We start from the raw sequence: 16042 nt of genomic DNA, 5'->3' as shown, positions 1-16042 counted from the left end.
GCCCTAGGAATGCTGGAATGGGTCACTAAGCTCTCTGTGAGATGTCCAGTGCTGCTCTTCCAGTTAACAGAATGAAACCCCTGAGTCACCACCCCATGAATTAGAAGAGAGTTGATATCCTGCAGGTTTGTCTTCGGACTCAACCTCCTGAACAGATTGTGTCGATCCCTGGCCAGTGTGGTTCTCCAGCTTCCTCAAGCACCTGGGACACTTGCCATGGTTTTGCTTTTGAGGACTTTTATGTTCTCACTTTGATGTTCTTCATTACGTTTTGGTGTCTGTATCATTGTATTATCTAACTAAATGCCTTTACCCAACCTCAACTGGTTATAGCTAGTAAATCCCCCTAGATTAACAGTTCCATGGAAAAGATATAGCTTCTTTCTATAGATGGCTACTCTTGTGTATTCTTGTTATAAGGATGCATCCCCTTCTTTAAGGATCTCTTTAAGTGGGTATTGGAAATACCTGAGATGAAGACAAGAATGACTATAAATATATAATGCCAATTTAATTTGTATTGTGCAATCTGACTTTAACCATGTGGTAATTTTACCACATCATTATGTCCTGAACAGATAGGGAGATTAAACCTTCTGCCTTGCCCTATGAGAGATCCTTGGCTGGCAGTAGTTGTAATCCCCAAAGAATACAAGCTGCAGTGATACTGAATGATCACTACAATTGTAAACTATCCTTGGCTCTGCGTGTGCAGCTTGCCTGCCAAGGTAATTGCTAAGGCCATAGAATCATGTAGCTACATCCTTTTGTTGCAAAATAATGAGATGTATCCTGTCACTCCTCGAAAGGTTTGTCCATCAGATATGACTTGCATGACTTTTCAGACATGCTGCACCTTTTTATCAAACCTGTCATGCTGAATCAGCTGGTGTTGCTTAGTCTTTTTCACTTATGTGCCTGCATACAATAATAGAGTGTACACCTTCTCCACCAGCAGCAGCGATAACTGCATTGTCTGTGGCGCCTATAATACTGGAGTATTCAAGTGCACATATCACTGATTATATAGGAAAATAATTTATCATATTTGTATCCCACCCTGAACTTTGAAGGCTTTTTCTGTGCCTGCCGTGCAGGGTAGTTTCCTATCTATTCAACCCACATGTCTATCAAAATCAGCTTCCCTAGTATGGACTTGAAGTACTGCATAGTGCATTGCTTTCTGTAGTTTAAGATGTTTGTGCCTGTGTCAGAAGATGGGTTGCTCTTTAGACCAGGTATTCACTATGGGATGAACAGTAACTACCCCACCCCTTCAAAATATAAGAGAGTCTCCACTTTAAAAGGTACCTTCTCTTTGCCCAGCCAGCAGAGGCAACTAGCATAATTAATCACTGCAGAACATGAAAAAAACATGTTCTACTGTTAGGTTTTCAGTGTCTATTGTGTGCTGACCTTCAAACGCTGAAATAATTTCATTGAAATTGTTCTGCATTTTTTAGGGGGAAATTTGGACAAGTCTTCCGGCTTATTGAAAAGAAAACTGGAAAAGTTTGGGCAGGAAAATTTTTTAAAGCTTATTCAGCTAAGGATAAGGAGAACATAAGGCAAGAGATCAGCATTATGAATTGTCTACATCACCCCAAACTTGTCCAATGTGTAGATGCCTTTGAAGAGAAAGCTAATATTGTCATGGTCTTAGAACTGTAAGTATAAACCGACTATAGAAAGAAAATAGAATAACAGAGTCTTCTAATCACCAGTTACTGCTCTTGTGATTTGCCCCAGTATAAATTTAAGCTTTACAAAGAATTGTCAAAGACTGTACTTCTTGTATTTCATGGCTGTTTGACCCCATTGTTTGCTTATTTCTCTCTCTGTGTAACTGTGTGTGTGTGTGTGTATTGTCTGTGTGAATGTATGGGCGGCTCCCCCATGAAGCAAAGTAAGTCAACAGCTTCAGGTGGCAAGTGCACCATGAAGCAGCAAATGCAAGTAACACCCCCCAATCCCCGCCACATTATCCCACCTGTCTGTTGACACTATCCTGGCCTCCTCTTTGTTGCTGCCACCTCCACCAGGAGCAGAGCCACCATTGTGCAAATGAGTTCAAAGAACCTGGGCTGCCACACTTCAGGGGCCACGCCTCGCACCCCAGCCACGCCCCCGTGTCTGACAGACAGAGGGCCATAGTTTAGCTTGCAAACAGGGCCACGTGGCCCCATTTGCGAGAAAAATTGGCCAGCGCTGCATTCACTGTGTGGCCAGAGCAGAACGGTGAATGCGGAGCTGGCCGACTTCGCTCCCAACTGGGGCTGCGCAGCCCCGTCAGACACAGGGAATGTGGCTAACATTTGCTCCCTGCGTCTGACATCTGATGCAGGGAGGTGGGGCTAGGGGGACCACAGTGGCAGGCTGAACTCAGGCCGCCACTGGACTCCCCCCACGCCTGGCCCCCACTGTGCCTTTCCTCCCTTGCTGATCCTGGGCCCTGCCTTCCTTGCCCAGAGCAAGCACTGATGCTGCTTCACCCCCACTATTCCACAACTAAGTTTGGACCGGGGTTTACTTCATCCCTCTTCCCCCTGTGCTGGCCTCACCTTCTTGGGTGTACTCTGTCCTCCAGCCCACGCGGCCGTTTTCAGCTCCAGCTGGCAGCTGCAACTTCCCACTGGCCACCTCTCCTTGACCCTGATGCTCCAGCCCCAGCACTTGTGCTCTTCCTGCTGAGCTTCTTTGCGGTCTTCTGTGCTATTCACAGCAATTAGCTTCTGCACCTGTACAAACCCTATTTGGGAACCTTCTAGAGCAGGGATTCTCAACGTTGGGTCTCCAGATGTCATTGGACTTCAACTCCCATAATCCCCAACCAAAGACCACTGGGGCTGGGGATTATGAGAGTTGAAGTCCAATACCATCTGGGGACCCAACGTTGAGAATTCCTGTTCTAGAGCTTTACTTCATACACATTTTGGCAGGAACCCCACTCCCAACTTAGTACCATCATTAGCAACACAATACTTGCCTTTCTATTCAGTTGTTCATTGACTGTAGAGTTTGCTTCATCAGAGCCTTGTTAACACTCTCAAATAGAATTTCTCAATCCCTGCTTTAACTATCTCCCCCCCGCCCAAAAAAAAAACCAACCCAAGCCTTTAATATATTTTGTCATATTTGGTTAGTTTTTATTCCAAGTATTCTTATTCCCTCATTCTTCTGTATTTGTTTTGCATGTTTTGTTTCTTCATCCCCTCCCAACACTCTTTTTTCACTTATCTTCCTGGCTTAGGGGCCAGGAAGATAATTTTGAAATGGTGTATAACATGTATCCAGAAACTTCCCACATCTGATAGGATTGAGGAGTGCCTTCTCTGCCCAGGAGAAGGGCACAAAGTAGACACCTGTCAACACTACCTTTTGACACTACACCTGTCAACATTAAACAGGCTAAAATAAATTTCTCCTCTCATCTCTGGGCACTTCTTTGGAAGAAAGCTCTCTCATCCTCTAGTAGTTTGGTCTCTCAAAAAGAGCATGCTTCAACTTCTCATGCTAAGGCCCTGGCTCTGGTATCGTACCCCATGACTATTCAAGCTGCAACTGAGCAACCAGACATATCTGTACCAATACCTCCAAGCCCATCTGTGTAACCAACCACATCGATGGATACAGCTTCTCCACTGGTTGCATGTCTGAAAACTTCGTCTGGCCTTGCTTCTAAGGTTTGGCACAACCTAAACTTGCCAAGAAGAGAAAATTAACCTTCCAGCCCAATCCACCTTTAAAGAACAGTATGACGGAACTGGATCTTGTAAACGCCCCCCAACCCCCGATTCTGTCCTGAATTCAACTCTTGATTCCACCATTGTCTGCTCCAGAGGACATCCAACAACCAGCATCCAAACTCAATGTACAGTATATCCCGTCAGGTTCAGAGGATAACTCTGTTTCCCCTCCTTCTCCTTGCCCTTGAGACCGATGCTATTGGGAGGATGCACCTCACCAGGACTTGCATTGGCATGAGTGTAGCAGTTATCCTGAGAAGTGACAGGATGGTTGCTATAGGGGTTGTACCCAGTTCCAAAGCCTCAGTACTGAGAGGGCTGGTAACTTAGTAGATCCTGTTATTTTTCTGAATATTGTACACTACTCTGCTTGCTATCCAGATCACAGCATTATGGCTGTTCTCCTCCTTTATCTCCTGGTTGGTTTTATGACTGGTCCAGAGAGTATTGCTGCCCTTCAATATCTAGAAGCTCTGGGATTCCAATCAAACAGTGCCAAGCCAAGTCATGCAGTGCAGTCCTCAGGAACAGATTCCTACAGAGAAAAGAGCTTTTGCAGGGTCGGGGAGAGAAATCAAAACCACAGCCCTATTCTGTGCAACTAGCTTACTGGCTCCTTGGGAGGACAGAGCTCTTGCTCCACCCTTATTAGGCTGTGCTGCATGCCAGCTGGTACCCTTAAAACACATACACACACACATGACTTTTCTTACTATACGCTGGTTTTAAAAAAAAAATTCTTTTGTCCAAATTTGTGATGTTTAAAAGATAGATATATTAAGGTTTATATTTAAGCAAAATGAAACCGAAGCATTTGGAGATTCAGTGTGAGAGGCCGTAGATGTCACAGAATTGGATTGCTTCCTCTGTTGCTATACTGAAACTTACTCCTTGTCTTGGAGTCATAAGGAATTCTGCAGTTTGAAAGAGGCTGAGATCACTAAGCTAGAACTTTCAGGCAATAACCTTTTTGTCTGTTGTGGATTTTGTCTGAATTGGATTTTGGTTATAGTCTGGGATGAGCATATTCTGGCTAAAAAGGAAATGATACCTGCATCTCAATAAAAACCCAATTCATATGTTTTTACAAAGTGTGTGCTCAAAGTATGCATGTTTTGTCAATCAGATGACATATGTCTTGTTTTGTTTTCAATATTTGGGGCTTTGAAAAATATGTTGGCAAGGAATAGCCGACTAATAGGACATTGGGGAAATATAAGCAATAAGGGTGGGGGTAGTGGAGGGACAAGGAACAGTAAGGCAGGGGAAATCCTGGCTGGAGACAGAGGGCAGCTGGACTGAGCAGATTTCAGGGCCCAGAGGCCCAGGGAGAACCTACTGAACTGCCTGTGCCACCATGTTTGGTATGTGTGGGGGCAAAGTGGGGATGGTGCAGAAACAATGGGGCAGAAGGTGAGATATCATGCCATATCATATCATGCTGGGCTTCTGGGGCAAGGATCATGCGAATACAATGATTGGGGGAGAGAAGATTGAATAAATGAAAGGGCAGAGGTAAGTGTGTGTGCACGCACACATGTGCATATGTACTAAAGTACTCCTTTTATTTGTGTGTACTGCCCCTCATGTTCTAGAGTAATCTATAAACATAGCATGCCTGGGTTGTCTTTGAATGTGTAGTGAATTTTCCAAGCATGTGTTTACCAATGAAGAAGTCTTATGAAAGTCTCCTTTGGTTTTTGTTTTAGTGTTTCTGGAGGGGAACTCTTTGAGAGAATCATTGATGAGGATTTTGAACTAACAGAGAGGGAGTGCATTAAATATATGAAGCAAATCTCAGAAGGTGTACAGTACATTCATAAGCAGGGCATTGTTCATCTGGATCTGAAGCCAGAAAACATTATGTGTGTCAACAAAACTGGTACAAGAATCAAGCTGATTGACTTTGGACTTGCACGAAGACTAGGTATAACCAATCTCTTTTGATCTGGGTATTTCATGATGTATAGTAGGCCTAGGGTTGCCAACCCTCCAGCATTGACCCGGGGTCTCCAGGAATTGGCATCAGCCTCCAAGTGATTATTGGAAGCAAATCTGGAGGTTTTCGTAACTTGGTATTGTGAAAAATATTGGGGTGAAATATTTGAGAAAAACAATACAAAACTCCAGGATTCGCTTCAGTCAGAGTTGGCAATCCTAATTTAGGCCATATTATTATTTATTATTTATTTAATTTCTAGACAACCCTTCCAAAAATGTCTCTGGGAGATTTACACAGAGAAATAATAAATAAATAAGATGGATCTCTATCCCCAAAGGGCTCACAATCTAAAAAGAAACACAAGATAGACACCAGCAACAGTCACTGGAGGTACTATGCTAGGGGTAGATAGGGCCAGTTACTCTCCCGCTGCTAAATTCAGAGAATCAGCACGTTAAAAGGTGCCTCTTTGCCAGGTTAGCAGGGGTTACATGAGTACATGCATTCAGCTCTAATGGATTCTTCTCTGTTAAGACAGATAAAATATTAGAATTGTACCACAATAATAAAGCAAAAGAAACCCAAAGTAAAAGCTGTGGAAGGAAATGATTTTGTTGTTTTTATTAATTTTATGCTTTTACACCCTCCAACATTAAAATAAAGTAGCTTAACATGCGCAGAGCATCTGCTCGCTAGTACTTGTTTGCTCCTGCCACCCCCTGCCACAGCCCCCTCACCTGAGCTGCTGCTCCTGCTCCTGCTCCTGCTCCTCCACCATTCTGTTGCTTCCATCCCCCTCACCCCTCTTGGGCACTCCTCCATCCTTTTACTCCATCCCCCTCATCCCTCTTGGTCATGGCTGCAGTGTTGCTGATGCCTATTGGCCAAGCTACAGCCGCCTATCCCCAGAGACCCCCTTCTTCACCCGAGCCCCACTCCTGCTCCTCCCCACAGGAGCAGCAGCAGCTGACTGGGCCCTTTCTTGCTGCCACTGCTGCTATTGCCACTTGTTCCCCTCAGGCCACTAACAGGCTCAGGCCCATCCTTCGCCCTTCCTTCTTTCTCTCTTCCCCTCCCTTCTTTTTCTCTCTTTCTCTCTCCTCCACTTGCGCTTCCCCTCTGTCTTTCTTCTCCTCCCTTCTCTCTCTCCTTTTCTGAGTTAACAGATCTTGTTTCCTCATCTAATTCACACAACTGAAGCCTCCTCCTAAAGGGGCCCTTTCCTCCCTCACAACCCCTCTCTTTGCAGAGCCCTGCACACTATCCTTTTATAGAGAGAGATTCCTCTCCTCTGCAGTCAAGAACATCTTCCAACCAGTAACAGCTGCATTCCAACTGACCTTAACCATCACAGGCTCCTCCTCCCTATCTGCATATGGAATCCCCACTTTCCAATCACTATGGTGCCACAGGCTTCTCTTCCTTATCTGCATATAGAATCCCCACTGCTCAGTCAGGTGCTTCTTCTCGTGAACTCTCATGGGTATGCCTAGAGAATTATACATATATATACTAGCTGACCCGGTGCAGAGCATCTGCGCCCCTAGCTCTCCCTTTCCCCCCACCCACCCACAACCGATCCAGCTCCTTGCCCTGTCTTCATTTTGTCTCCATCACTTCAGCCATTCTCCCCCCACATCCCTTCACCCAGTTCGTTCATTCTCCCCCCCACCCCATCCCCATCCCTTCAGCCAGTTCTGCCGCCACCGCTGCTTTCTCTTGGCTGGCCAGCCGCCTCTTTCCAGCATTCCTCTCCCCCAACCCTCCACTCACTTACAAACTCTCGCAAGAGCTGCCATACATGGGATTAGCAACGGGTATGTCTAAGAGAATTATATATAGAGATTCTTACAGCCCAGTCATATGCATGTTTGCTTGGAAATAGGTTTCACTGAGTTCAGTGGGAATTAATGCAATAATATAATAAGTAGATTGTAATCCTGCCCATCCTAATTTCCCTTCTCCTTCTTTCACCTCCTTCCCTCTAATTTCTGTACATTTGTCAACACTTGTTAAGTTCTTCGTTTTCAGCAGTGGCACTATTTCATTATGGCATTAGCACTTCTGCATCTGTCAACTCAACTCAAAGAGAAAAAGGAGGAAAAGGAAAAAGAATCAAAAGACATTTTATGCCTAAGTTATTAGGAAATGGTTGCTTGTTTGTGAAGTGACTTAATAGGCTTTATATGGGTGATAACATCATAATATGAAGTAGTTTCACTGTAGTTCTGTAGAATTAAGTGCTGTTCCATTAATTGTAGCTTGAATACTGTACATATGTAGTAAATATGTACAGTATGAGGAGGAGAATTTTGCACCTGCAAAAAAACCTTTTTACCTTCCAGCTATTTTGCCCTGTTCCCTTACAAATCAATCAAGTAATGAACGGACTAGACCAGTTCCCCAACAACTTCTGATCTAATTAGTTTTCACTCCTGAAGATGCCAGAAAACACAGAGAGAGATAATGTTCTGGAATATGCTCAAAAGAGTAGCACATGTCTTTAAAAAGAAAATAGAATGTTTAAAATAAGGTATTTTTTAAAAGACTTTGTTATATTGGAATGAGTAGCATTTGACCATTTTTTTGTCTTTTTAAAGAGCTAGATGATAAATAATTGATATGAATGCACATCCTTTACTGAACTATACTACTTTTAAGAACTGCTCTAGTTGTGGGAGTCGGGAAATGCTTTATTCATCAGCAGTGCTGTCATGGTCACTGTCCAAAAGATGCCAGTATTTATTGTAAAAGGGCTGCCTTGTTATGCTTTCCAAAAGTATTTTTAGTTTTTTCTACATACTACATAAAAGCTGCAGAAATCTGCAAACCTAATTTGACTAGAGATTATAGAAGGTATTAGAAATGAATGTGTGATAAATAGGGCCTCAAAGCCACTGGTAACTTATTATTTGCATAAAGCTGAGAGTTGGAGTTAGCAGAATATCTGAGGCATCCTTTGATAAATACAGTGCTTGTTCTCAAATCATTCTTAAGCTAAAGATGCCTCAAAACCATTGTATTTAATTCAAAACTGGCACTTTGTATATTCCATGTGGTTTGAGTGAACTGCAGAGCTTGCTGGAGACCTGCAGTGTTGGGCATGCTGGATGCATATTCCCCATTCACATTGAGATCACAGAGACTATATACATGTGATCATCTCATTCATTCATTCGATTTCTAGACTGCCCTTCCAAAAATGGCTCAGGGCAGTTTACACAGAGAAATAATAAATAAATAAGATGGATCCCTGTCCCCAAAGGGCTCGCGGTCTAAAAAGAAACACAAGATAGACACCAGCATCAGTCATTGGAGGTACTGTGCTGGGGGTGGATAGGGCCAGTTACTCTCCCCCTGCTAAATAAAGAGGATCACAATGTTAAAAGGTGCCTCTTTACCATCTCAAGTTCATCTTCAGGTTTGCAGAGTAATGGAAGAAGAAAAATGGCATCAGGAGCAAATGACAAGTGCATTTGAACAGGAGCCTAGAGTATGAGGCAAGGCTGCAGCATCTGGGGCTCTTTAGTTTAGAAAAAAGACGACTACAGGGAGACATGATAGAGGTGTTTTATGCATGGAGTAGAGAGAGTGGACAAAGAAATTTTTCTCCCTCTCTCACAACACTAGAACTAGGGGTGATCACATGAAACTGTCAGCCATGGAATTTAGGACCAACAAAAGGAAGTACTTTTTCACACACTGCATAATTAATCAATGGAATTCTCTGCCATGGGATGGCCACTAGCTTGGATGGCTTTAAAAGGGGCTTAGACAAATTCATGGAGGAGGACAAGTCTATGAATGGCTACTTGTCTGGTGACTATAGGATTCCTCCAGCCTCAGAGGCAGGATGCCTCTAAATAGTAAATACCAGTTGCAGGGGGAGCAACAGCAAGAGAGAGGGCATGCCCTCACCTCTTGCCTGTGGGCTTCTCTGAGGCATCTGGTGTGCCATTGTATGAAACACGATGCTGGACTAGATAGGCCTTGGGCCTGATCCAGCAGGGCTGTTTTATATTCTTATGTAAGAGAAAATGAAGGACAGTGGCATGCCCCCCCAAACGATTTTTAAACACTGTTTGAATGGCCAGCCTATCAAAGGGAATCACTAGAAGCTCAGCAAAATGGCATGTGAAGTTTTGTCCTTCCTGTGAAAAATCCACAGGGAAAAGAAACAATTCCAGTTTGTTTTCCTATTTACTATCTTGCTTTCTCCAAAGAGCCCAGAGCAGCATCCATGGTGGTTCTCCCCTTTAATGCTTTAACAGCAATCCTTGAAGTGCTTTAGGTTGAGAGATGGTGACAGGACAAAGGTCAGCTAGTGAGTTGTATGACTCAGTAGAGATTTGCACCAAGTCTTCCCTGGTCCTGGTCTAAACACTGTGCCACACGGCCTCTGTTGTGCTGCTGAACCTTTTTGTAAGGTCACAGACCTTGAGCTTGACATTTTAGAACTCTGAAATTGCTGGACCTAATTCTTTCAGACGTTCTTAAGTCTGTACTCCTCATTCCTTCTAAGCAGATAAGTTGGAGAGAGCTTTTGAGCTTTTGCTTTTCTATTTTGAATCTTTATTTTGCTTTTTCATTGTATTGTAACCAATTAAAAACAAAACCTGGTACAGCTAAGCTTCCAAGCTTTGATGTCATTTAAATTAGTTAAGACTAGTGATCCTTTTGTGGTCAATTTCTGCAGATAATTAGTTGTCCTATTTTATCAGGGAATGCCAAAGATCTAGCAGGCTAGTTTTCCTGACCTTTTTTGGTATTCTTAGACCTCTCATGTGGGGAGCATGAGGCGTTTTCCTTGCATGGGGCATCTTGTTGAAACACTTTTTTAAAAAGAAGAAATTGGTTTGTTTTGCATAGTGCCCTGAAGACCAGTTTTCAAAAGCTTTGGCAGTTGTGTCATATGCAAGTGGCATACGACAGTGAAATGCTTGGTTCTGCTTGTGACACAAGCTGATTTACATCACCCACCAAGTCCTGGACTGGAAAATGGGGAACACTGACCCTCATAATAGGACTGAACAATTGAAATAAATGTCAACTACTCAGACTTTGTTTCACAATCTACGAGACTCTAAAATAGAATTGGAATTCTTTTTGGTGTCTGGGCCCACATAGCCAATTTTAAGTTGGTTAGTTTAGGCCTTACTCAAAAATGCACTTAACATTTTTAACATGTCTCAAAACATAGGAAGGTACATGTATGACACTAGCATGTAGGACTGTATTTCTAGATACACATGTACATGCATGCTCTCTCTCTCTGTGGTTGGAAGTTATTTTATATAGTTGAAAGCCTAGGTTCTAATAGTTCTACTGCCTGCTAAAATTATTTTTCTCCTGGTGCCTTGATTCCATTATTGAGAAGCAATGTAGTATAGGGGCTAGTGTGTTGGATTTGGACATGAGCACTGAAGGCTTGAAACCCTGCTCAGGTTTTTGTCTCTTTTGTGTTGCTTTGGGCAGGTCAGTCTTTCAGCCTAACTTACCTCTGAGCATCTTAGAGGAAGAGTGGGCACTGCCTTAATCAGAAATGGCTTGCTTGGAACTGTGTAAGGCAAATTCAAGGCAGAGGTACTATTTGGAATGGAAGGTGGGGAACATTCTTCAATGTTTCACATGCTACCTGTTCAGTGTTCTCTTCTATGTCTTTCACAGAAAATGCAGGTTCTCTGAAAGTCCTATTTGGAACACCAGAATTTGTGGCACCAGAAGTGATCAACTATGAGCCTATTGGGTATGCAACTGACATGTGGAGCATAGGAGTAATTTGCTACATCTTGTAAGTGGTTTTTGCTAAATAATCAGAATCTTTCAAATCCCAATGATGTAAAAAATATTGATTGCATATATTCTTGGTTAGTAGTCCAGAACCTACTTATGTGCTACAACAGATCCAGACATATCCATCAGGACTATTTGAGTCTGGATTATTTCTCCCATCTGCCCTGCACTTTCTTCGGATCGGTTTCTTTTTTGAAAGTCCCCAGGATAATAAACCTGAACCTATAGGCATGTTAATTTAGGAACTAGAGAATTTGTATTTTCCTTTATTCAAGTCATGATATTTATCAGAGAGATTCACTATCATGTTCCATAGATGGTTCTTGGAATTAATCTGACAGTTACTGCACTTGGTCACTCAAAGATTTTGTAGAATTACTGTATGGTATCACAAATCACTACAAATCCATAATCAAAATTATGTTGTCTATTCTTCTACCTTCAGTTGGTATGTTTCTTGATACATTTAAACAAATGTAGAACTTTCAGTTATTTTTGTAAAACAGATTGAGATTTTTGTGTTTGCTCTTTATTGTATCAGTATCTGGATATGGAGTCTAAATATAACCATTTATCAGAGCAGAAATTCAGTTCTTTATCATGCCTGCATTATTGCTGCTGTTAATCTTCTATGTCTCTCTATTTTACTGATCATTTGATCTTTTCATTTTCTGTTACTTTCAATAATATGCATTTTCCCTGGTCATCCTGATGTGTTTTATGTACCATTTCTTTTAGCAGAGAAGAAATTTTAGGTCACCTATAATCAGGGCTGTTCTTAGGGTGGGGCGACCTGGGCGATTGCCCCCAGCCCCGCACTTGGACAGACCCTGCGTGTGTGCAGAGCAGCCTGCCCTGCCCTGCTCTCTCTGCTCTTCTTAAAGTTCCGTGTGGAGCAGAACCTGATCCACGCTGGCTGCGGCTGTTGCTGCCCTTTCTTCTCCTTCCTTCTCCTCAGCTGCCTGTGCAAAAAAGAGCCGTTTGAGCAGGAAGTGTCGCAGATGCGGTGGGCACCATGCTGTCTTTTCCAATGCCCCAGAGAACATTTCCAGCACGCCTTTGTTGCTTGGTCGCTGCTGCCAAACAAGAAAGCAGGGATCATGGTGGCAGGGGAGGCAGAAGACATTTGTTTGATTTTTGGTTTGGAGTTGGATGTGTTTGCCCTCCTCCTTCTCTCCCCCACCCCCTAGTCTGAACACCTCCTCTGCTTCTTCTCCAGCACTGCCACCCAGCTAGCTTTTAGCTGATCAGATTTCCTCTCTGCCATGCAGTAACCATTAAGACAGCTTGTTCCAGCAAAACTTGTGTAAACAGATTGCGGCATCATTTTCCCCTTCCCCCCCACCCCACAGCTGTCCTCCCCCTTCTCATTTTCCCCTCCCCTTCTTTCTTTTCCCAATGTGACTCTTCTTAAAGCTTCTCCCTCCCTCTCTCTCCCGCTACATATTCTTAACACCACAAGCAGCCTCCTGCCCTGAAGAGCTCCCAGAGTGGCTGGTTCAGTGTTTCTATATAAACCGTAATTCAACTCCTCCCTCTTGGCCCCTTTCTTATGATTTCCTCCCTCCTCCCCTTCTCTGCATGTGAAACACCTGAAGGCTAGGCCTTTTCTTCTGGGCAGTTTGCTTTAATCACTGGGGGGTGTTGGTACCAGGATACAATGCTAAGATCGCAAACTTGTCTCTTTCCATATGATACCAACTTTAAAAAAAAGTCAAATCAGAACAAACCCTGAAGCTTTTAGTATCCATAATGGGTGATGAATTATTTTTGAATGAATCGTCAAGGCAGAGTTAGGTGAGTCTTGGGTTCAATCCATCACCCTTTCACACAGTCCACTTACTGGGGATAAGCATATACAACATCCTTCGTATGTCTGCTTAGAAGTAAACACCAATCACAGTGTTGTTTGTTTATTTTAGTTTTATACCACTCCATCTGTTAGCTCTGGGTGGTAGAGATGTGCAAACAGGTTTGATTCGATGGTTCAGGGTTAAATCAAACCACCCCCTGTTCAGTCTGCCCCCTGATCGAACCTCTCGCCCCTTCAGCCTGTTTGTGGGGGTTCGCGAGTTTGTTGTTTAAATTACATTTAAAAAAAAAAAAACTTACTCCCTCCGGGGGTGTTCTCCACAGTGGCGGGTGAGATGGGTCCGCAGAGGTTACCCCTCCCCTCGCCAGCCTCCCTCCACTGCAAAACCGGCCTGTTCAGCCATTTTGGAGGCTGCCACGCCTGCACAATGGGCCTCTGCGTGGTCTGGGTCATGCCACCAGACATTAGTTGTCTCTCTTTATTATTGTTGTAAATGTCAAACAAAACCCTAGCAATATTCATTATAGGAACATAGGAAGCTACTGTCTGCTGAGTCAAGCCATTGGTCCATGTAGCTCAGTATTGTCTACTCTGACTGGCAGTGTCTTTCCAGACCTCAGGCAGGATTTTTTCTCAGCCCTGCCTAGATGTGTCAGGGATTAAACCTAGGGCCTTCTGTATGCTAAGCAGATGCTCTACCATTCAGCTACAGCCCCATCCCCATTATATATCTGTATATATGCTTTGAATTGCACTGTAGACATAGCAGACAAATATAGTCATAGAGTCAGGTCTAATTTTGGTGATCAAGTGTGCTCTTTGCTTCCAATCTCCACAAATCAAATATGCAGAATATTTCAGCCTACTTTGAACTTGTGCAGGTCCACATACATCAATAACTGGCATAGTTGCAGCACATATAGCACATTGCTATGAGTATAGAATGTCCTGAGCAAAGAGGTACTAGAGGTGTGCACAAATCAGATTCTGCTACTTGATTCAAGCTTGAATCGAACCACAGAATTATAAAATTGATTTGTTGAAAACAGCTGGGTAGACCAGTCCTCTGAGGTAGGCTGACACACCAAGTCTAGCACAGAGGTCTGGTCTACCCGCTGACCCCAATTGGAAGGCCAGCTCTCCCTGCAGAAACTGTGGCATTTTGAGGCCCATTTTCCCAATTTTGAGGCCCATGGAAAAATGGGCCTCAAAATTGCGCTAAAGTCACCCAAATTGATTTGGGTTGACTCAGGGGTGATTCTCTTCAATCCCAAATCGGGCCCTTTATTTTAAGGGCAGTTCCATTTGAGAATGAATCACTGAATCGCCCGATCATACCCAAATCTGTTCAAGGTAGAATCAAATTGCACATCCGTAAGATGTACCTGCCTTCCCTGGATGTTCCCCACACTGCTGATTGTGTACTACAGTGCAAAATAGGGAACACAGTAAGATGCCATCCTGGCGCTGATGAATACTTCCAGCTGGCATTTGGGTGTGTGTGTAACTTGGCATATCAGGCTCTCTTTTCCACATGCTGATGGTTCCACATTCCTTCCTGGTAAGGAAACCTACCTTGATTTCAGCCTTGCATTGTTGAAAGGAAAAATAACTTTGTTCTGCCTCTACAGAAATGGAAAGTGTAAGAGACTACTAAACTATGCCAGAGGTTGCTTTGCCAGGAAGATGCCCAATTTAAGTAGCTGGAAAAATCTTTCCAGTAAACAATTTGATGTTAGTTTTAATAGTAACTGCATAGCTTCAAGTCCAAATTGCTTTCTTCTTAACAGATGCAGCTCATCTTTGTCACTTTGACTTTAGCACTGCAGAAAGGAAATTGTTTCCACAATTTTGTCAAAATATTGCTCTGTTACTTTACATGGCTGTTAAATAAAGCTGAGATCAGAGTCAAGAAGATCTGTGATAAAGATGGAGACATTCTGAGGATAAACTTCAATAAGTGCCAGCAGTCTTCTTTCTTGCATGCCCTGTTCCTCCCCTTTCCAATTAATTATTAATAATGATAATCTCAGAACATTGCTTTCCCTAGGACTATCTTCAAGTCAAAGCAATGAACTCTTGACATTTTACAGAACAGTTACTTTGGGCTTTCAGATACATGGAAGGCTCAGAAAGAAGAAGGCCTTGGTCACACTTTTTTTAAAAATAAAAAAAAATGGAATTGTACATTTTTGTGGAGGAGCTATTTTCCAGTTACCTCTCCTATAGTGCCATCCTGTCCTGTTTCAACAGCAGTACTTCTAGCTGAGATATGTGAGCTCCCACCCTCCACATGTGGCTTTCTTCACACAAAGACGACAAGCTTAAACTGTTCCAGTTTAACTATTCCAGACAGACTCTGGCGATGGTATTCAGAGCCCTTAAACCTGAAGCAAACAAGCTAATCCTTTTGACCAGTTCAGATCTGAAAACTGTTATTCTGTAATTAACTATATGTTGTTCCTCTTCTGTAAAAATGCTGTATGCGCCACCATGGTGTGGTGTGAGCTACTGTCTGAATTGTAGCTATATTGGTAACTAGTAGACCCAGCGCATGGCATCTGCGCCGCTAGTTTGTTGCCGCGCTTTCCTTCCACTGCCGCTGCCCACCTCCTCTCACCTTTCCTTCCCCGCCAGGTGTGGCGTGGCTCCGCCGCCCACCCAGCCAGGCTCCTCTCAGCGGTGTGGCTCTGCTGCCCGCCTGCTCTCATCTTTCCTTTCCCCCTGCCCGCCCAGCAGCGCTTTCCT

At 43.4% G+C, this 16042-nt stretch overlaps 1 protein-coding gene across 7 annotated transcripts in view; it reads left to right on the top strand.

The window, feature by feature from the left end:
• The window catches only part of MYLK (myosin light chain kinase), a 359252-nt gene that overhangs the window by 317806 nt on the left and 25404 nt on the right, over positions 1 to 16042 (top strand). For all 7 annotated transcript variants that reach the window (XM_053251749.1, XM_053251736.1, XM_053251728.1 and 4 more), the window contains 3 exons: positions 1464 to 1667; positions 5456 to 5673; positions 11356 to 11479. In XM_053251749.1, coding sequence (XP_053107724.1) covers positions 1464 to 1667; positions 5456 to 5673; positions 11356 to 11479 — 546 coding nt within the window. The remainder of the gene's footprint in view (positions 1 to 1463; positions 1668 to 5455; positions 5674 to 11355; positions 11480 to 16042) is intronic.

This window comes from Hemicordylus capensis, chromosome 1 (genome assembly GCF_027244095.1).
Source record: "Hemicordylus capensis ecotype Gifberg chromosome 1, rHemCap1.1.pri, whole genome shotgun sequence".
Taxonomy (NCBI): domain Eukaryota; kingdom Metazoa; phylum Chordata; class Lepidosauria; order Squamata; family Cordylidae; genus Hemicordylus; species Hemicordylus capensis.
This window is presented reverse-complemented; position numbering and strand designations above follow the sequence as displayed.